Source organism: Lichenostomus cassidix, chromosome 20 (assembly GCF_008360975.1).
Source record: "Lichenostomus cassidix isolate B80296 chromosome 20, HeHo_3.0, whole genome shotgun sequence".
NCBI classification, from domain to species: domain Eukaryota; kingdom Metazoa; phylum Chordata; class Aves; order Passeriformes; family Meliphagidae; genus Lichenostomus; species Lichenostomus cassidix.
The window spans coordinates 13,545,426-13,566,798 of record NC_139500.1 but is presented as its reverse complement, the minus strand read 5'-3'; the positions used below and the strand labels follow the sequence as shown (position 1 = coordinate 13,566,798).

At 43.7% G+C, this 21,373-nt stretch overlaps 1 protein-coding gene across 9 annotated transcripts in view; it reads right to left on the bottom strand.

The window, feature by feature from the left end:
* Window positions 1–54: 54 nt before the first annotated feature.
* The window catches only part of NCOA6 (nuclear receptor coactivator 6), a 44,244-nt gene continuing 22,925 nt past the window's right edge, over window positions 55–21,373 (bottom strand). For 5 of the 9 annotated variants that reach the window (XM_085079463.1, XM_085079467.1, XM_085079469.1 and 2 more), the window contains 7 exons: window positions 19,898–21,017; window positions 14,081–14,202; window positions 10,216–13,203; window positions 8,584–8,652; window positions 6,655–6,691; window positions 3,650–3,798; window positions 55–655 (listed from right to left, as the gene is read on the bottom strand). In XM_085079463.1, coding sequence (XP_084935589.1) covers window positions 609–655; window positions 3,650–3,798; window positions 6,655–6,691; window positions 8,584–8,652; window positions 10,216–13,203; window positions 14,081–14,202; window positions 19,898–21,017 — 4,532 coding nt within the window. In that variant the 3' untranslated portion in view covers window positions 55–608. Of the gene's footprint in view, window positions 4,128–6,654; window positions 6,692–8,583; window positions 8,653–10,215; window positions 13,204–14,080; window positions 14,203–19,897; window positions 21,018–21,373 lie in introns of all 9 variants that reach the window. The other 4 variants (XR_014856044.1, XM_085079465.1, XM_085079464.1 and 1 more) reach the window with 4 other exon arrangements.

The following is a 21,373-nucleotide window of genomic DNA, read 5'->3' as shown; positions in this document are numbered from 1 at the left end:
CCTCCTGTTTGGAATGATGCTGCTGCTGTTGTTGCTAATAATAATTCCACGCAATTTATAGGACAATAACATTTATTTAGAGCATAAGGGATTCCACATTATACAAACCCTTAAATTTATTTTTTGTTTCACTGGTCCATTTCTACAACAAATACATCAGATCTACTATATAATAAAATTATTTACAATTCCAAACAACATGGGGTTTGTTTATAAACCCTCTGACTTCTATTCACATACAGTACTTAAACAACAGCACATTACATTATTTTAATACCTAAAAATGACAACCCTGTATTCTAAATTGTTTATGAAATGTGGAAACAAATAAATTTACAATTGTCTTCCCCTCCCCTTCCATTTCATACAAACACATTACCCTAGTGTGCTAACCCTGGACTTCACTTTGCAAATCCAGGGGGTTTTAGAAGAACCCAGTTTTTATATCTATTTATCTGTTTTTTAGAAAAAAAATCATTTACTGGGAACAGTATAATATTAAAATGACTTACTGTACAGAATTTTATTTAAAAAAGAGAAATCACAGCTCAAAATTGCTATTGGTAAATTCACACTCATTTACAAGTCTCATGTTTCCATGCAGTAATTTACTTGGATTTTCTTCTTTTTGACTGCATTGCACTGGCACTCGTTTCTGAAATCAAGAGAAGAAAAAAAGCATGGATATGGAGTCGGTAAGCCATTCCCCAGAGGGGCACAGATTGCCCTCTCATTTTTCCAAACTCACACCAGAGTGGAAACCTCTGGAGAGCAGGACTTCCCCAGCACTGGGACTGACTCTTCAGCAGCTGTAACACCACTGGCCAATCACCCTGACAGTCGTGTCACACATGAGGGCCCCCGAGCCACTCTCCGGACACCAGCAGCATAGGTTGGACATTTATGAAGCCCTAACAGAACAGTCTTTAAAAGAAGAGCCAAATATTTTGAACTGTCCCCTGAGTCCAGTTTCCCCTGTGCCACAGGGGAGCTGTAATCCCAGCAGGAAGCACAGCCCCAGGCGCCACGGAGATGGGGCCATACAACCACTTGGGGAGGTGTTTTGGAGCCCACCATGCCAGTTAACAAACCAGTTGTCTGAGTTCTTAGCAAGTCATTAGAAAACAAGTCTCTGCAGTGTACACTGAGCCACAGGAACACAGATGATGCAGAAAGACACAAATATTAACACCTGCAGAGCAACGGTGACAGCAGATGACATGTCCAGTGCACTTACCAAGGCACTAAGTTTCCATTTCAAAATGAAAAAAGAGTAAGGACCAAGGGCATTTGCATCTTTAGATCTTTTTTAAAACATTATTTTAAACGTTGGCAATGTCTCTTTGGCTCTTTACAATGTTTTCCAAAAACTATTGCAGCTGTGTGTATTTTAAGAGTCAAAAGGGAAAAAAAATTCCAAGCCCATCTAAAATTAGAACAGCAGCAGTACAACTCCATGGCTGTTACACGTGGAATTAGAAAAAACAATCAACATTTCAAAATTTAACAAACTCAGTAATTAATAAAAGTAGCCCTTACTGGAAAAGTACTCCAAAAAGGGAAAACACCAATATAGTACCAATTTTCAAAAGTCTCCACAGGCTCGACTCCAGCCTGGAGCCCCTCCAGGCAGCAGGGCTGACTTTGAATTAGCTTCAGCAGCACCAGCTGTTGCCACCCCTGCTGCTGCTCAAGGCTCCATGTTTGGGAGGAGGAATGGGCCAGCAGTGCTCAGTCCCTGTCCCAGTCCTTTGGGAGCATCACCAGCTCCTCCCCAAACCCTGCATCCCAGAGTGTGCCGGACACACAAGGACAGGGCTGACCCTCCGTGTGTGCTCTTCTCTTCTCTCATAGTGACCCTTCTGCCTCCTCCTTCCCGAGACTTAGAAACAGAGCTCCTACTCCAGCTGGTCAAAGTCTGCTTCTCTCTCCCTGCTGATTGTTTCTTTCCTAATTGCTGTTTTTATAACAACTTTAAACAGCCTCTATCTCAAGAGGCAACTCCTCCCAGTCTCACATTCCCTTTACCACGGATTAGGGGTTTTCTCAGGACACCGATAACATAATAAGGACAGGAGCAACCAAGCCAGAATAATTAAGCTCTGATTCACTAACGAAAATGTACAACAGAGTAGGCACAGGTGGCAAACCAGGTGACACTTCTGCAGCCACCTCACTAATGTGCAGCCTGTCCTCTGCCACAGAGCACCTGCTTTGGCTCATTCTTCAGAGCTCGGGAGCAGCTGTGTGCCTGCAGGTAGGGCAGCACAGTCAGGTGTCCCCAAGGAGCTGCACCCAACTGTCCAGCAAAGCCCTTGGACACTGTGGCAGCTTCAGATGCATGATTTAAAAACAAGGATTTTATTTACAGAGGTAAACAAATTACATAGTCAGCACAAACCCCTGTGAGAGTTTTGGTATTATTTACATTTGATGCACTTTCCTGTTCCCACATTTTCAGAATTTGATGTGTCACTGGTTGTCATCTTTAGGTTTACAGCATGTGGGGCAGGTCACATGCTCCAGATCCCCTCAAACTCAGGCAGGGATTTTACACTGGCTTCACATTTTTCAAACTTTTCTTCACCATGATGAAAGAGAATTTATTTTTACAATACAGACTCATTCCTCTGCACAGTCCTGCCATGAGAAGTAAATGTAATTAAATTCAGCAGTCACAAAAGTGCAGAACATATAGGTCCCCTTTGTAATCTTTAGGAGTCATTGCACAATGACATAAAGCTGGAATGCTTCTCTGAAACTCTGAAAACACAATATTCTTACCATCACACTTTAGTACCTCCAGTATGGAAATGGTGGCTGAATTCAACTTGACTTCCTTTTGTAATAATTTTATATTAATATCTCTTTGTTCTGTATATTATTTTTAAAACACTGGTCGAATGTTGCCTCTTGACGGTCTCTCTCTACTCTCTTGCATAACTTTGGTCCATCAGCATTTTTCTGACCCTTAAACACAAGAAGCTGACAGAATTAGCTTCAGCCTGGCACTGGGCCATGCATATCACACAAACACTACATAAATGTTTAAAGACTGTAACCTGGGTAGGAGTAAGGTATGTCAGCACCTGCTAATGCCATGGGTTAATAACTTCAGAGTTCAGGTGTTGTTGGGAAGCAGAACTGAGGCTCTGTGCTAGATCACAGCACTCCCTGATGCTCCTGGCTGCCACACCAGCAGCCTCTGGAGCATGCCTCAACCATGGCATTTGACTTGGCAAGAACTGACTGTGCACGTGGGAAGACTTAAGTCTTGTGTCTTTCAGGCTTCAGGAAAAGGAAGATGTCACTTTTTGATCTGAGTACAGTCCTTCCAACAGCAACACATTTCTGCCAAGAGAATTCAACTTCTACTAGGCAAGGTGCTGAACACTACGGTGGCGAGCGCTGCAGAAAGCAAGTTCCACAGATGTACCAGAGAGGAATTCATACAGGATTTACTGCCAGTGCAGATGTCGGGAAACGCTTTGAATACCAGCCTGTGGCTAAATCCTTGAAACTAGAGATAAAGCACCCAAGGTGTACGAGCTGCAAACCAGTGCTACAAGGCAGCTACTGCCGGGGCAAATACCTGGGGAAGCAGGTTAGGAGCTGCCCTCTCCCCAGGAAGGGCAGCTGTGCATGTTACCTTTTGCCGTGCCGGATGCAGAGGCGGGTCGCGAGGATCTCTTGCGCTGCCCGTTCTCTACAGTGTCCTGTGAAGCGGCAGAATCCTCTGTTCTTGAATTTCTTCTGCTTGGAGTTTTAGACTTTTCACAATTCTCTTTTGTCTCATTACTAATAAAGTGGGACAAAATATTTCTGATGAAGTGCGAGAAGAATTATGTTTTTCTATGCAAGCCAGACAAGCTGGAGGATGGCCCGACACAGGTACCAGTTCCGGACTATTAGCACTGAAGATATGAAACACTAGAGATACCAGAAGTTCTACCAGATGAAGAATGACCTGAGTAAGCCAGAGTATAGTCCATTTCTATCAAAAATTATCAGAGGATACAGAATTGAAAAGTCCTCAAAGAGAATATTTTCAACATTAGAAGACCAAAAAATTAGATGCATTATAAATTGTCTGCTCTGTTTTCCACAGGTGCCACCATTACTGAAGTCTAGGAAAAGCAAACAGGTTACATTAGAGACTGATGCAGTATGGGGGTACAGAACTGAAATTGCAGATGAACATCAGGAGGAATTAAGAACTCTTCAGGGAGTATGCCAGCTTTTAGTTTTGCTAAAAAGACTTACTCCATTGATCCAAATAATTTCTTCATGTGTTAAAAAAAAAAAAGTTTCTTTAAAACTTCAAATTTTAAAGCTTGAAGTCAAAATCCTCTTTTTTTTTTTTTTGTGTAACAGAAAAGTTTTCTGCTACAAAATTATGGTTTTAGGTACTGTGGAAATCTGTTTCTTGCCACAGAGACAATAAATGGAGTGCTGCATTTTGTAATTAAATACCTCTTTTATTTTATCTTTCTTAACCCTGTAAACTCATCCTGAGCTTTGGGTGTTTTCTCCTTAATGCATTAATGCCAAACAATTTCTGGTGACTAAGCAGTTTCAGAAGATTAAACTAAACTTCTCTCTTGTGAATTCAAAGGTAAGTAATTAACTAAATAAATTATTCTGCTGATAATGGAAAAGAAGAAAGCTCATTTCAGGCCCTTTGGGTGCCACTTGCAGGATTTCAAGAAAGGCGGGCTGAATCACAGACTGGAGTGAACACACAGCGCAGGGTGACCTGTGTGTGACAGAAGTCCCACTGTAGTGTCACCCTTCAGACAAGTTCTGCTTTGAGTGCAAGGACTCAAACCACACAAACCTTAGGGTTAAGTAACAGAAACCTGAAATAAAATAATTTCTCAGTGGAAGGGGACGCAAACATTTTCAAGCAAGGACACACAGCAGAGGAGACTATGGGCAGTAGATTGTCTCAGATATAAAATAAATACTGAAATCTATTTTCCCTTAAAGGAAGTATTATGGGCAATCTATAAACTGGATCCCCCACAGTGGTGTCAAACTGGTCTTCTCCTGTGGAACTGGGACAGCTGAATCAGCAGTCACCTACCTCAGAGGACTCCTGGAGGGAAGCAAACAGGCATCAGCACCTGAAGTTCTGTTAGAAGAGGTAATTTTTACAGATTCTAGTGACTAAATCTGGAGCAGGGATTGTCTCAGGGGAACTAGCACATCACTTCCTTCCTTTTATAGGAGGAAATCAAGTTACTCCAAGCAAAAATATTTCTAGTGCTTTAGTCCCATAAGGTTTTAAAGGGTTTTAGAGGCTTTAAACTGAGAGTAGGTTTAGATTATATATTAAGGAGAAATTGGCACAGGTTGCCCGGAGAAGCTGTGGTTGCCCCATCCCTGGAAGTGGCCAAGGCTAGACAGGACTAGTCTTGGAGCAACCTGGTCTGGTGGCAGGTGCCCTGCCCATAGCAAGGGGTGGAACAAGGTAAGTTTTAAGGTCCCTTCCCACCCAAATCATCTGTGATTCTATCAAGGTTTGTCCTGTGTGGTTCAACTCCAGGAGCCCAAAGCTGCCCACTGTATCAGCCATCACTAGACCCAGCTTGCCTGCAAACTTTCCTTCTTTTCCAGTCTTGCTCAGAAAAGCATCAATCAGAAAAACCCTGAGAAATGCCCTTGTGGTAATTTGATGTGCTGGGTGAATTTGGAGATGGTCACACAAGGACACTTCCTTTGCAGAACCTGCTCAGCTGCCAATGTCCGACCTTCAGCTTTTCAGAAAAATTCTAACCTGAAGAAGACTCATCACTGTGAAATTTCAGTTTATCTTTGAAAGATGTCAATCCAAATAAAGGTAGATATGGTTAAATGTTCCATTCAGAGCCGTTCCTGATCTGAGGAAATGTACTGCATTCCCTTCCTTATGAAGGAAGGCACTGCCTCATCTCCTGAGAAACACAACAAGGGGCTGCCACTCTCACCCTGGCCTACGGGGTCGCTCCACCCATGGGGGCACTGTCCAAAATACAGCCATCTGTGCCAGCACCGTTAGCCATAAACCTCCCCAGGGGCTCTCATTGCCAGCTGAGTGAGAGCCTGGGGTGCTTAGAATCTTCCAAGTAGATCTTGGAAATGGTATTTTCTTCTGACAGAACACAACTGCTTGAAATACAATCTGGTAATTACCAAATGTCTTAATCAGAACAACATGAAGTTTCTACCTGACTTTCCTATCAGGCTTTGGCAGAGTGCTAACAAGCAAATAGAGGAAAAATGTTGAAAACAATCCTTAAGGCAGAAGAACAAACTTTTGAAATACTTCCTTTCAGAAAACAAAAATTCCCATAACAGCTAAGCTGCAGGTTTTGGGGGGTTATTTGTGATTTGCTGTGCAACCATCAAGACCCTTCCAGAACATTAAACATCGAGGCCTGAAAGGTTGAAACATTGCCCAAAGCACAGACTTAGGAAAAAGTTACCTTATATTCATTGCATTTCAGCAATGATTTGGAACATTCAACTGGCCTGATTTCTGAGCAGGAAAGAAAGGGTATGGCCAAGAAAATATAAAGCAGTAGCAGAGGTTGAGCAATTGAAGCAAAGAGAAAGGGAGACTTCCTCACACGAAAGCTATATCTACTCTGAATCTACAAACTATCTCCTTACCTTTGACCAGCAACTACTGCAGCATTTGTCTCAAGTTCTACAAAAGAAAAAGATAGTTTTTAAAGTCTGCTGTAGAAGTACATACTCACTCACAAGGTATGACTAGCTCACATTTTTCTATTACGTATTAGATCTCAAGGATAAACTTCTCTCAAAGCAAAGCAAGCCAAAATACCAAACACCACATTGGCCAAGCGCTCAGTCTGATCACAGCCTGCACCAGCTAAGAGGGAAAAGTTAAAGCCCCGCAGACGAAAACTGCAGAGAAACTCCCTGACAAGGGCTACACTCTTCTCCCTTTTTAAACTTCCATTTTAGACAGCTTATTTCTTCTTAACCTTCTAGTTTTATTAGTTTTTAAACCTTAAAAGTACCCATCTCGCTCTATGGCGCATGTAAAAATTTGCCTTAACCCAACCGCCTCTCACAGCAATACCTTTTAATGACAAATTTCTGAAGCCCAATTGCACTTGTACAGAATTAGAAAATATCTCAGGGGAGATGATGCAAAGAGAAGCCTGACCTGTTTTCTCTCTCTCTTTCAGTGATTTTATACACACAGGTCTGGTTTTTTTGGAGTCTTCACCTCAGTAAACAGCTCTCCTTTTCAGCATATAAAATGTCATCTTTTTACTGTCTTTCAATTCTCTCCATATCCACCAGATCCTTTGTTGAGAGGGAAGACCTATACCTAAACACAGCCCCTCTCATGAGAAACTGCCAGAGATTTAGGGATTACCATTGCAATGTCATGATTTAACTCCCTGTGCTTTGTCTCATTGCCCACAGCTCAATCCCCCATCAAACCTTGGGGCCAGTGGGGCACTAACTGGGGCTTTGCCTTTGACATCAATTTAGCACCCAAAGTTTGCTACAGTGTGCACAAGGAACAGAGGTATTAAAAAAAAAAAAAAAAGAAGAAAATGGGTATTATTTGTATTATTTGTCCTCCTAGGGTAAATTTGCAGTGTTGGAACATCAGCCTCTTCAGTGTAAATGGATATAGCTCCGTCTGGGAAAAACAGACGTCTTGGGAACAAAGGAAGAATAGACTAAATAACATAAAGAAAGACCTTTCTTCCTACCCCAAATTTGAACAGGGAGATTATCCAAAAGCACAAAATGAATAGCATCAGTGCTTCCCCAGCAGGAACTGCCCAGTACAGTCAAAGCAGCACAGGGCAATGAGTCGGATGTGAAACAACAGAGTGTATGACCATCTTTGTTTTAGTGGAAGCTCAAAGAAAACAATCTTGTATCATTTTTACCTTCTGGAAACTACTTCTAATCAGATGAGAGATGGCAAATGGATGGAGAATGACACTTTCCATAAGTAAGCCCATATCTATCTGTTTTCCCTACTCAACTCGGGAATTACTTTTTTAAAACACTCCAGAACTGACAGTGAAACACCATGATAATAGATGGCAACACCAAAAAGCCAGCTGCCAGGACTCCATCCTGAAACACTGCTGAGGGGGCATTAAAATTTGAACAGAAAAGATTACAACTCTAAGACACACTCCCAGCAAGATATGAACATATTTCTATATTCAGAAGGGTACAATGGAAAAAACCACCTTCTTACTAGCTCTGAATAGAACTTCAAAATTTAAACACAATGTATCATTACAAATCCAGTCCCTCCAATTTACCACTGAATATCTAAAACCTTCCTTTGTGATTTTTCCTTTTTTTATTTTACCCCATCCTAAATCTCCCACAAGGTTTTGGAGACTTCCAAAAGCACAATGTAATTAACAAAGCAAAACAATCCCAAAAGCATGAAAAAAATAAAACCCTCACCCAACCCCCAAACTACCCAGTGTGTTAGTGACCACTGAATATGCATTCAAATAAATGCATTTTCAGTTCCAAACATAAAGGGTTTAGTTCACCTCTATTCTGCTTTTCCAAAGGAAGATTTACCTGTTCTTTGAACAGTACTTTCTGATGTTGCAACTGAACTTTTTTTCTGTGTTAAGTGTTGAGAGGATGCTAGAATAAAAGTGGAGGGAAAAAGCATTACTGTCAAAGGGAGTCAAAGGAGTTCCTGTGTTGTGATCAGGCTGGTACAAAATGCTCTCTCTCCCAGCTGACTGCACTTTGGCATTTACAGATGCAATATTTTTAATTTACCCTCCACTTCCTCCCCACCACACACCTCCCCCTTTTTAAAACAAACTTTGGCAAAACTACCCCAAGCAAGTTTTCTCAAACCAGAATGAGTGACAAAATGAAGAATCATAAACCACATTTTAAAAGGTAACACTTTTTCAGCAGACTGAGACATTAAAGGAAGTCCTAAAATTTCAAGTTTAGTCTCCTTTATTTTAGTGCTCATTTCAGCAGAGGTTCTGGGGGAAAATAGTACCTTTTAAAATTAATCCATGCCCTCAGTCTTTCAATTAAAGTGCACAATATGCTCCAGAGTTGCCCTTGAAGGCCTTTGGCAATAAGATGATGTGACTTAACATCAGGTTGCCAAGTGAAAAAATCAGATGGAAAAATAACTTCTGTTGCGCTAATGCTTTCTAGTCTTCTATGTGATAGTGAACTTACAGAGAACAGGAAGACAAAAAGTTAAACATTCCTGCTTAAATAAACAACACCACTTCCATTTTTCTCCTAGAAAGCTTCCTTCTGTGAAGCTCAAAGGTAGCATTTCCATTTTCCAGTGGCATACAGCTACAACATCCAACAGCCACAGTGAACGTCACACTCAGGCCAAGGTTTTCAGTTCCCCTGACTTCTGTGGATTTTATCATCCATGATTTTATCTTCTGTATCTAATTCATGTTGTAAAGCACAACACTCAGCTCACTTCAAGAGTGATGGGTTAATACCCACACCAGATTCAATAGGCTAAAAATGGCATCAAGAAATAGCATCAATGTCATATATAAAGTCTGCCAGACACTCAAATTAAAACAGCAAAGCTCAGATGTGAAGGTATTTTATGTTTTCAAATTTAATGCAGTTAACTTTTTCATTAATTTCTCTGAAATGAGCATTTAAGTTTTTCCCTATACAAAAGGTGTTTTGGTGTGAGTTGTTTTTTCTTCTGTACTGGAGGTTATTCAGTAATTTCCCTAGAGGATGAAGGCTATTCAGAGAGGGAAATAGTATTATTAGGATTAATTCAAAATATAATGATTAATAAATTTAAATAATTTACAAAAGCAAACGTCTCTGGCAAGACCAAAGCAGAATACCAGTGGATCTATCAGTGTAAAAGACACCCTAAGTATTTGTCATCACTGATACATCCACTTTTGCTCCTTGCTTCCAGTAGTTACACGAAGTCACTCCTGTTACTGAATCACACGTTCATGGCAAATACCCCACTGAAGCAGTAAATGGAAAGTGAAATAGAACATCTGTAACTCGAATCTCGGTGAATACGAGCTTGTGTATCGTTGAGCCGTTAGCAGCAAGACTAGCAGCTGTCAGCCTTAGCTGCAGCGCCCACATGTCACGGTGCTCACGGAGAGCAGCCCCTGGGCTTTCCGGACGCGCCCTCCTTCCCAGGCTCCCTCCCCCGGGCAGCCCCGCACTCACCTGCGCTCGGCAGCAGCTCCGGGGCTGCTGCGGCCTTCTCCTCGGCCCCGGCGCTCCCGCTCTGCTCCGGCTCCCCGCCGGGGTCGCCGCCGTTGGCGCTGGGCACCGGGGGCTCCGGCGCTGCCGGGGGGGCTGCGGCCGGGAGCGCGCCGGGGGCGGGAGTGCTCGGGGGCGCGCCCGGGGACGCGCAGGAGGGAGTGGCCGCCGCGGGACTGAGGGTCGAGCTGCCGGGCCCAGAAGTACTCTGTTTTGTAAGGCTGGGCGCTGGAGGTGTCCCACTTTTGTTATCGAGTTCTGCTGGTGGTTGTTCTGTTCCCAAACTACTTGGAACCGACGTTTCTAGTGCCTGACCTTCTGTTTCTCCATCCAAAGCATACTGCTCTTCCCCTTTCTCCAGGGAGCCGGTGACTTTCTTGCATGCTTTAGTCAGCAGGAGCTGGCCAATTTTGTCTACTTTTCCCTTTCCCTTGCTGGATGAAACAGGACTGCGTCTGTTCCCAGATCCTGGGCTGCTCGTAAGTAGAGGGGAAACAACAGTTCCCGACTGGGCTGCTGGCACAGGGCACTGCTCACCCGACCCAGCACCTTGGGAAGTCTCCTCTGGGCTGAAGTCCTTGGCTTGCTGAGCAGGAAGGTGTGAAGGAGCACTGGAAGGAGTTGGAGTGGAAGAAGGCAGTTGGACAGGAGATGCCAAGGGATTCAGAACAAGTGATCTGCTGGTGGGAATACTGGACACAGGACTGCTGGATGAGGTGCTGGGAGGAGCAGGCCCAGAGGAGAACTTGATATTCTGTGGGATATGCAAAGGACCAACAACTGCGACCGACTGAGGCATCAGGCTCGAGTTGGAAGTCATGGAGGCTGCTGGAATCGTGCTGGACTGAGAGCCCTTCATCACCTGAATGATCGAGGACGAGTTTATAAACACGGGTGTGATGAACTGTGGCCGGGCATTGGACTGAGCTGCGGACTGGCCCTCTGAAACCATCACTTTGCTCCCCACATTGGGCATGGTGACAACAGTGGACACTAATGCAGATTGCAAGTGGGATGGCAATGGAGCTGATGTATTAGCAGCAGATGTAATAGGGTTGGAAGTCACAAAAACTGTTATCTGGTTGGGGGGTAAAGGACCTGAAATAGAAGAACTAACAGGCCTCTGCATTACTGGAGGAACACTCTGTGCCACACTTGAATTTACTTCTCCCGGTTCCTGGTGCCCTGTATTTGGACAGGGCTCATTATTTTGAGGCAGGCTAAGTGAATTAGATGGCTCCTTGCTCAAGGATGAATCCTGCAGTGGAGGAATGACAGCTGTCTTCTTTAGCTCCTCACCAGTGGAGACTACTGGTGCCATTTCAAGACCAGTCAGCCCAGGGGGCTTAATGGTCACATTAGGAGCTCCAGAATTGTCAAGAAGTTGACTTAGAGAAGTTGGTGCCTCTCTCATAGCTGGAGATACCACGGTTTTACTTTCCTCCATGACTGGGAGCTTACTGCTGTCTAAGTCTTGCCCATCTTTTTTTGCCTGCTCTTCAGGAACCACCACTTTCATTTCTGGAGTAGGGACACCTTTCAGTTCAATACTGGGCTGCTCTTTGTTACCTTGGACACCTTGTGCACTTTGACTCTCAGTATCTTGAGGCACACTAAGGCTCTCCTTATTGTCTTCAGGAATGCCAGTCACAGCAGGTACAGAAACTGCAGGATTCTGGTTACTTAGCATGGAATTATTTTGAAAACTTGTAGTCACAGGTGTTGGCAAAGAAGAGGGACCAGCCATCATATTTCTTTGTAATTCCATGTTCTGCAAGAGAGATGGATTCTGCTGAGTTGTCAGTGATAATTTAGCTGCTTTTGAATTCTGTCTGCCAGGGCTTGGCGTAGTTTTCCTACTGGATCCAGGACTGGACCTTCGACTATTGCTTGGACTTGCTCTCTTTGTTGCTCCAGCATTGGTTTGTTTGCCCGAATTAATGACCACACCTTCCAATTTGTGTGACTGTGAGGCAGTAAAACTGGACTGACTGTTAATTGTGAGATTTGATGGGGCTTGTCCAATGGCCTTTAAAGTAGTGGGATTCAGACCCTGCTGATCAAATCCTCTGTTGAGATTAGGCCTGGGAGGTAAAGGAATATTGATCTGGGGAGGGAACAGACCAGCTATAGAAGCATTGAGCCTCTCTGGAGACAGGCTAATTTCTGAGGGTTCTGTGCTGGGTGGACGGTTATTAGGAGTCTGAGGGTAATATGGCCTTGGGCTTGCTCTGTTTGGGGTTTTAGGCCTTGAAGTTTGTGATGGGGCAGCAACGTTTGGAAAATGGTGTGTAAGAGCACTAGGCAGAGAACTAGACTGCTGCTGGGGACTTGCACCTTGGGCAGCTGAAAGTGGGGATGGTCCAGGCTTGGGTCCCGTTATCATTAACTGGTTCTGTGAAACTACTAAATGAGATGTCAAATTATTCTGAGCTCCTGATGTTGGAGGGCCCTCAGCGCCACCTCCTTCTGGCAGAGAGGATACTGATGACACCTCTCTGAGGGGTGAGCTGGAAGGATTTTGTACATTATCGGGATAAACCATTTTTCTAGCATTATTTCCCAGAGGAGGATTGCCAGGCAGGGCCATTCTCTGTTTGTCAGGAGATGGAGGCACCGGCCCAGGCCCCTGGAGATTCACCATCACTGGCATATTCCCACTCTGCTGCATTGGCATCCGCTGAGCATCTGGGTTCAGGGTCCCCCTGGGGGGGTGAACCCCCTGGGGCACAGGCAGCCTGACTGATTTGGGATCCTGCTGCATCATCAGCATCATCATCATCTGCTGCTGCTGCTGCGGTGTCTGTGGGGGTGCCTGGCCTTGCTGTGGGGCTGCCTGGGGCTGCTGCTGCTGCTGCTGCTGGGGCTGGGGCTGGGGCTGCTGCGTGTGTGGCATGAGCTGAGGTGGCATCTGCTGAAGTGGCCTTTGCTCCACTGGCTGAGATGGATAACCTAAGACAACAGGATGACACATTCATTAAAACCAACCAAAGATCAGAGGAAGCAGAATTTCTGTAACAAATAGGATTGGGTAGAAAGTACAGCCTGGAACCTGTTTATCTTGGATGAGAGCCACATTAACAAAACAGACTTTACAAACAAGGCCAAATATTTTACTTAATTAATGAAAGTAGTTTTACTTAATGTATGACTTGCATGAGCTTTAACTGGAGATTTCTTAATGTATTGTATCATCTGCTAACGCAGGTTTACTCCACCTGAGAAGTCTCCGCAACTGCCCATGGGCTTCCTTTCACTATTACTCCTTAAAACAAACATCAGAGTTTGACAGCGCCTAAGGGTCATGGACCAGCACACCTGCTACAGACCTGACATTTCCTAGAGTACAAAGTAGAATCTGCCATGTGTTTCTCGGTCAAAAACATGCTAAGAACACCCCATGTGGTTTATAATATAAATCCTATTGCAGACCTTAGATTTAATCCTCTCTACATGCAAAGGATCATTCCAACTACAACCCCTGTTTCTTCTGAAAAATCAGCTATTGGTCAATGCTAAATTTTTAAGACATCAGTCTGTGCTACAGCTAGAAGCACAACATTTTTTTTATCAGTTATGTTACCACTGAATAACTCTACAGTACTCAGTATGATACCCGCAGGATGATACATGAGAATGTGACCACCTCTTCATTTTGAGCTAATCCAAAGAAAACACTTAAAACAACAGTACCAGTGACTTACTAGGAGGAAAAAATGTTTGAACTTGAATGTGTGATAGCACAAATAAAATAGAATGGTCACAAAGATCAGTTAAAAGCTCTCCTATAGTTATCACATTCAGATAATCCACAGAAAAATTCTACTACCTGGTGGCCTACTTGCAAAATCTGAGAGTTTAGGGCCTGGCTTATCTAAATTCATTCCTTGGTCTCCAGACATCGACGACTGATCGCTCTCCTCCAGGCCAGCTGGACGTGATTCTGAAGAACTGAAAGAAAAATAATTGAAATTAAGATCCAGTCCATACACCAGTGTTTGGTTTCTACTTCTACAACTAAGTACTCAAGTAATTAATTTCTAGCACTTTCCACAGACCTAGAATAACTCACTGAAATGCCTCTGATATAACATGCGAGATTGGAATATACATCCCAGGTTGGTGTGGAGTCACTGCCTTAAGTACTACGGAAAAGGAAACAAGTTGCCTGGTGCTCTGTTGATCTTAAATATTTATTTCTACCTTGAATCTGAGCTTTATAACTAAGATAATGTCAGTGGATATCCCAAATGATAGAACTATATATATTTCAACTAAACAGGCTTCCCTATGACATCTGTATTGATAAGCAAGTGCCTTGAGTAGAGGCATTTTTAATTTATTTTAATGGCAGCACCTTTTCTTCCAGTTCTGCACCCAGAAGTGACTCAGGGTATCCAAGACCTCTGATAACATCACAGCCCAACTGCACTGACTTGCCAGGCATTGCAGTCACCCTCCAGAGTACAGACCTGTGTGGTATTGGGGCGCTATAAGTGATCACACGATGATCTGGGCTGGAAGGGACCTTAAAACCCATCCAGTTCTACCCCCTGCCATGGGCAGGGACACCTTCCACCATCCCAAGTTGCTCCAAGCCCTGTCCAACCTGGCCTGGGACGCTTCCAGGGATCCAGGGACAGCCACAGCTTCTTTGGGCACCCTGTGCCAGGGCCTCCCCACCCTCACAGGGAAGAATTCCTTCCCAATATCCCATCTATCCCTGCCCTCTGGCAGTGGGAAGCCATTACTGCTTTTCCTGTCACTCCATCTCTTGTCCCAAGTCCCTCTCCAGCTCTCCTGGAGCCTTCCCTTCTCCAGGTGAACACCCCCGGCCCTCCCAGCCTGTCTCCATAGCAGAGGAGCTCCAACTGTTGGATCATCTTTGTGGCCTCCTTTGGACTTGCTCCAGAGGAGTGTCCTTCTTGTGCCCCTGAGCTGGAGGCAGCTCTGCAGGTGGGGTCTCACCTGAGCAGGGCGGAGGGGCAGAATCACCCCAGACCTGCTATCCACACTGGGGGATCAGCCCAGGACACAGGGAGTTTCTGGGCTGTGAGTATACACTGCTGGGTCACATTCAGTTTTTTATCTGCCAGCACCCCCAAGTCCTTCTTCTGAAGAATATGATGCTTCAGGAGACTCTCTAGGACAATTTAAAATTGTTCAGATTCAATGCCCAATACTTCCACTATATCAAGACAGCTTTTACAGACTTAAAAAACCCCCAAGTTTCCATAGCTATCAATATATATGGTCAGAGGATGTAAAATAAAGAGGGATGAACAGCAGAAGAACTAAATTGCTTATCACCTTCAAGAATATATGAAGGCTATGGGGAGATCTATGCAAGAAAAGCCCTAAAGAAAAATTAAGACATGAAGAAAAGTACACTGCCAACAAAGAGAGGCAGAATCATGCAGAAATGCCATGGACAAAAGTAATGTTTTCAGCAAAATATGAGTTTGAAATACACAAAGGTGGGGAGATTTAGCCTTTTTAATTTTACTTGAGAGTAACAGTTTCTGGCACCTATACAGCTGACATAGAGACACCCTGGCCTGTCCTAATGATCTATCAGCTACCTGATCAACCTCCAAAAAGCAGCATGTGACTGAAAATCCCTGAACTTTTATAGGTCAAAACTGGGGAGACCATCAAACAAGAGAGAAGAAAGGTGAAAATGGGACAAACATGGAACTGTTCCAGACACTGCTGCTGAGGGCAAGTACTGCCAAGGAAAGCACCTGGAGTGAAATGCTGTGTCTAATCCATCACATCACCAATTCTTGTGATGCAGGTGGTGTAGGCTTACATACATCCACCAATAAATTTGATGAAAACTGGCAAAATGCAGAGATATGCCCCAGAGCCTTATATTAACAGCCACGAATAATCAAAAATTCTGGCAGCAAAATCACCCAGAGAAGCTGCAGCCTTTGGTGCAGGTGCCAGCCACATGAACTGAAAGAATGCCCAAAACTGTGAATGCAATCTTAAATTTGTCAATTTTGCTATTTATTTACAATGGTCGGAGATTAAAAATGCTACAGTTAAAGTTCAGCTCAAAGCTGTTACACAGCATCACAGCACAGACAGGTTTAACCTAGAAAACAAACCTGGTGCACAGTGCATCCTCAGCAAACACCTCCTGCCACATGGGTCTGTGCAAATCTAGCAGAACAGACCTGAGCGTGGTTTGCTAGCAACGAGCAGCTACGGTAGAAAAGGCTGCTTCTGTCATTGATGGAAAATTTAAACATCAACTGAATATCAAATACAGGTGCAATTCACCAGGCATGTTTAGCAACCATCACTCATGAAAAATAACCAGAATATGAATAACAAGATGTTTGTATGAGGGATTTTCCGTAATTTATTCCAGAAGTAATATTCCGGAAAAAATATTCCGTATTTATTCTTTTCTATTGCTCTAGATATAAAAAAACCATAAAAAAGTAAATGCACGCTAGGTACAGTCTGGATTGTCATCAGCAGCACCTCTGCTCCACCAGCTGCACTCTGAAGTACAACTTTCAGATACAAATCCCTCATCAGAGTGGAGAGAGAACTCCAGGAAAACCCAAACCAACCAAACCAAAAAAGGTGGCAGCTGCAGCACAAGGAGGGCAAACATACAATGATAGCCAGGTGTGGCAGAGCCAGCCCGGCCCAGGAGCAGCAGCTCTGGCGGTCCAAAGAGGCTCCTCCCCTGCTGCTGAGGGAGGGCATTTCCCAGCTCTGCCAGGGGACTGGCACCTCCAGAACTGCAGTGAAACCCTCGAGTCTGGTCGGGAAAAGCCTCTTTGTCCTGCAGTGCTGTCACCACCTGCTCTGAACACTGCAAACCTGAGTGGCAGCACTGGGAATGACCTTCCACAGTGGATTACTTCTGTTCTGCCAATGCACAGCGTGTTCATAGTCTGTACAGAGGGGAACATTAAACAACTGCTTGTTCGTGCATGGATTAAATAGAATTAACCAACCTGTTTTCTCCACAATCCCATTTCAACTAGCATCTTGTTCCTCAGTTTACATCCCATTGCCCACAGTCTTCAGGTTCAGCAGACAGATGCAAACACTTTTAAACAACCAAAATGTCCTGGGTTTCATTCCAATGCAAAGTTGCTCAATTAAGCAAACCCTTGAAACTATTTTAGACTCAGCTGAATAAACTCTTCAATAGCTCACTTACCCTATTTACATTGCAACGACTCAGTCTGCATTCCATATTACTAACTGTACATTTGTTGCTATATTATTAGTTCCCAGAAATTATTTCTTTTTAGTGTTTTGATCAAATTATCTGCATTTCCACACAAGGTTTGCTACTCTGAATTCTAAAATTTCTGCGGAAGAATGACAGAGAGGAAGCTGAGATGAAAAGCATCCTATCTGCTTCTGATGTAAGAGAAAGTGATCCAAATCAGATTTAATTCCTGCCAATTCCAAGGCAGGAAAATGCTGAGTTTGCCTAATGATGTGAGGGAAGCTGAAAGCGAGGGAGGCAGGAAGGTGTTACAGACAGCTTTCACTCCCTTCTTTTGCTGGAGATTAAACTCAGGAACTTTTGTAACGGCAGCTCCCTCCTCAGTGCTTCTGCAAGGATCACGTATTTTATACAGTCCATGTAGAACCAAAATGCTCATCCATATCAGAACAACATTCTGGTTCCTTGTTAATTACACCAAAATCTGATTCAAAGCCTTATTTAGGAATTGAGCTGTCACAGCTCATTAGAAAAGCTGTAATTTAGACCTCTTCTACTGTAAAAACTTCTTAATAAGCAAATAGTCTTGTAAGGCTTTGTAAGCTCAGAGGAAGAGCTTTATAGACCCATTTATTGATATTCCCTGGCCACACTGAGGCTGGGTGCTCATCAGTGAGACCAATGAAAACAAAATTCTAAGAAGAGTTTTCTTTAATAATGAATGGATTTTTTGTTTCAGAAGATGGTGCCAACTCATCTGCTCCCCCTGAATCCTCTGTCACTTCCATAGCAAGGCACTTGCTACAGCAGTGGTTACCATTGTTTTATTGGAATCTATTTGGGCTGGAGGAACTGGTGTAAGTCACCCCAAAGCTGCAGACTGGCCACACACTTGGTTCTGGCCAAGTTACTTTACCCAGGTTTCCACATCTGGCCACAGTGTGTCCTCCTCCAGCTGTAATCTGAGATCACACAGTAGCAGTGAGGACCGGACAAGTCATACCATGACTGCATACAAGAGGGGCTTGAAAAGCTTTTTTCCAAGGCCTATTAAATTAGCATGCTTTGCTTTACCTTATAGCATTTCTGCATTTTATTTTTGTACTAGTTAAGCCAATTGATGATTGCCACAGAAGATAACTTGCTATAGATGCTGTGAGTTGTTTCAGTCCACAATTAAAATGTCCATGAGATTATGAATTCCATCTTCACAAAGGAATCTTGACACTGTGCAGAAAATGCAGGCCAGGGCTACACACTGAATAACCAAGGGAAAAATTAAAATACTGAACAGCTGCTTAGTACTTGATGCCATCTTTTCTTTGCACTGAACTGAACAAGTGTCCCTAGGAAAGGCAGCATAAACTTCAGGTTAGAGACATAAAGATTAAAGGGGCCAGACTGGTGGAACCAGAGCCACACCAGGAACTTAATGTGCTATTGCCACCTTTTTGCTTGGTTTTAATTTTGATATTTGGCTATTTCTGTGTTATAATTTTCTGTGCAAAGCTTTTTCATTTTTCCTTGTTTTCCCTGATTGAAAAAAATCCCCTGAAGTTCCATCAGGTGGATTCCTGTCAATGCCCTTGGGGCTCATCTGCAGCATCAGCATAATTAGATAAAGCATATCTGCCTTCACCATTTGAGCTGAATAATGGCACAGCAGCAGGATCTACCCCCCTGTGCTGGGTGGCAGTTAGTGGACTGTCAACAGCAAATGGTTACACAACAGCTGGCCAAGGACGAACATGCTGGCCAAAGAGGGAAGAAGAGATTCTGTAATTTTGTATTTTCATTAAAAGGACACATTCATTCATTATCTTTCATTTTTTTCTACTGGCCTCCTCCCTCTCAAGGGTTGTGGAGATTTTTCCTTCCTAATCTCTGCTAGGTCAGGAAGATCAGCATTGCTTGGACTTGTTAACCTCATACCCAGAAAGTACCAGACTCCTCCCTCTAAATTCTAACAGCAGCTGCAACCAAGAGAGAAGTCCAGCTCAATTCCAGCCAGAAATGTGTCAGGATATGCACATAATTCAGGAAACAACCCCCCCAAATCTCTACTGTACATGTTATACAGAGGCTTCTAGTTCTTCTGAATGTACTTCTCACCCTTTGATCATAGCTGTCAGACTGCTTAAAAAAGGCAGCCTCCTCTTCCAAGGGCTGTAGCACCATGGGCCACATGCTAAGCTTCCTTCACCCAGCAAAGGTAAGAAGCAGTGCTGGTAAAATCTGGTTTATAATTGAGTTTGGATATTTGCATATTATTTTTAATTTTGAACAAACATTCCAATGACAGACTCTTGAGGGAAACTGCTACAACATGAATTAAATACAGGTCCTTTCTCACCCATTACTTGCTCATAAAATATTAACAAGGTGCCTGTGGAGCTTCTTCATGCCCCTTAAAAAAACCCACTGTAATATTAAACCTACGTTGTTTGTTCTAGCTGTTGATTATTTTTCTTCTTCCTTGGAGGCTTCTTCTTCTTTGGCTTGCTGGCATTCTGGTTATTCTGTTTGTTGTTCACACCAAAGTGCCCTGCTGAGATATCACTCTGGAGAAGGTTAACCAAGAGCGGACTTGTGAGCGTCACATCTTTATTGACAGGAAACACGGGATTCTGCCCACAGGAAACCTGATTCCCATTGGGAGTTCCACTAAACCCCGCACTGAAAGGCAGCCCATGGCCAGAGAAATGACTCCCTGAAGCATTGTTGTTTCCTTGCATTCCTTGCATATGAGAAGGCACCATGTTTGGCTGCTGCACAGGAGCCTCAGGTAACATCTGTGTCAAGTTCACATCATTGTTTGCTGTGGTAGCAGTATCCCCAAGTTGTTGAGAGATGTGAGGACCGGGTCCAGCGGGTCTTAAAACTTGCCCTTGAATTCCCATCACCTGAGAAGGATTCCCATTCACGGGGCCTTGCTGTGCCATCATCTGCCCAGTGAACTGCACCATATTTCCTTGCATGTTTGGGGTTGGTCCTCTCATCAGTTGAGCTGGCCCCGTCATAACATTGGACTGGTTTTGAGTATTAAAAGGCTGTTTATTTCCTTGCATCTGAGTGGTCATCATCTGTTCCATCATTGAATTTTGCTGCAGCAAGACCTGGCCCTGAGGTCCCATCATCTGATTGTGTGTGGACATCATCTGCTGTCCTTGTTGGGGCATCATCTGTTTGGGTGGGGTCATCCTTTGGGGAGAGGGACCAAGATTTTGGTTTTGTGGAGTCACCATCATTTGGCCTTGTGGCATGAGCTGAGTTCTAGAAAGTATCATCTGGTTTTGAGGGTTCAGAGATCCCTGAGCCTGAATGTTCACCATCTGTCCTTGAGAGGATACGATCTGCGGATGCATCCCCACAAGCTGGGACTGTGGTCCTTGCTGAGGCTGTCCCTGGATGTTTCCCATGTTAACCTGTGGCACCCCACTAGCACCAGCCTGCTGGTTGTTCATATTTCCATGAAGTCCCATTAGATTGGTCTGCATCATATTTGGTGGGCCATGTGCTGCTTGCATCTGAGTTTGAGGAGGTCCAGATCCTTGGCCACCTTAAGAAAATAAAACGAAAATACCAGTAAGAAACTAACTGGAGTGATGAAAGAGGTTTCACACCTTTTAATGTTGAGCGTTCCAACTTTCCTCCCTTTTCCAGTTAACTGGAATATCTCATATTTGCAGTTCTGGGATGCAACATCTGATGTAATAGATACACATTAGTTGTTAGAACACCATACATCTCAAAATAAGCACTCGGACTGGTACTGCCCTTGTACCCACTGCAGAAGACAGAACAGAAATTTAATTTTAGTTGTTACCTGCACCTAAATTTGAAAATTGTCCATAACTCAGCAGAATAATGCCTAACCAAAATAAGGTTCAAACCCTGAGGTTATTTTATAATGGG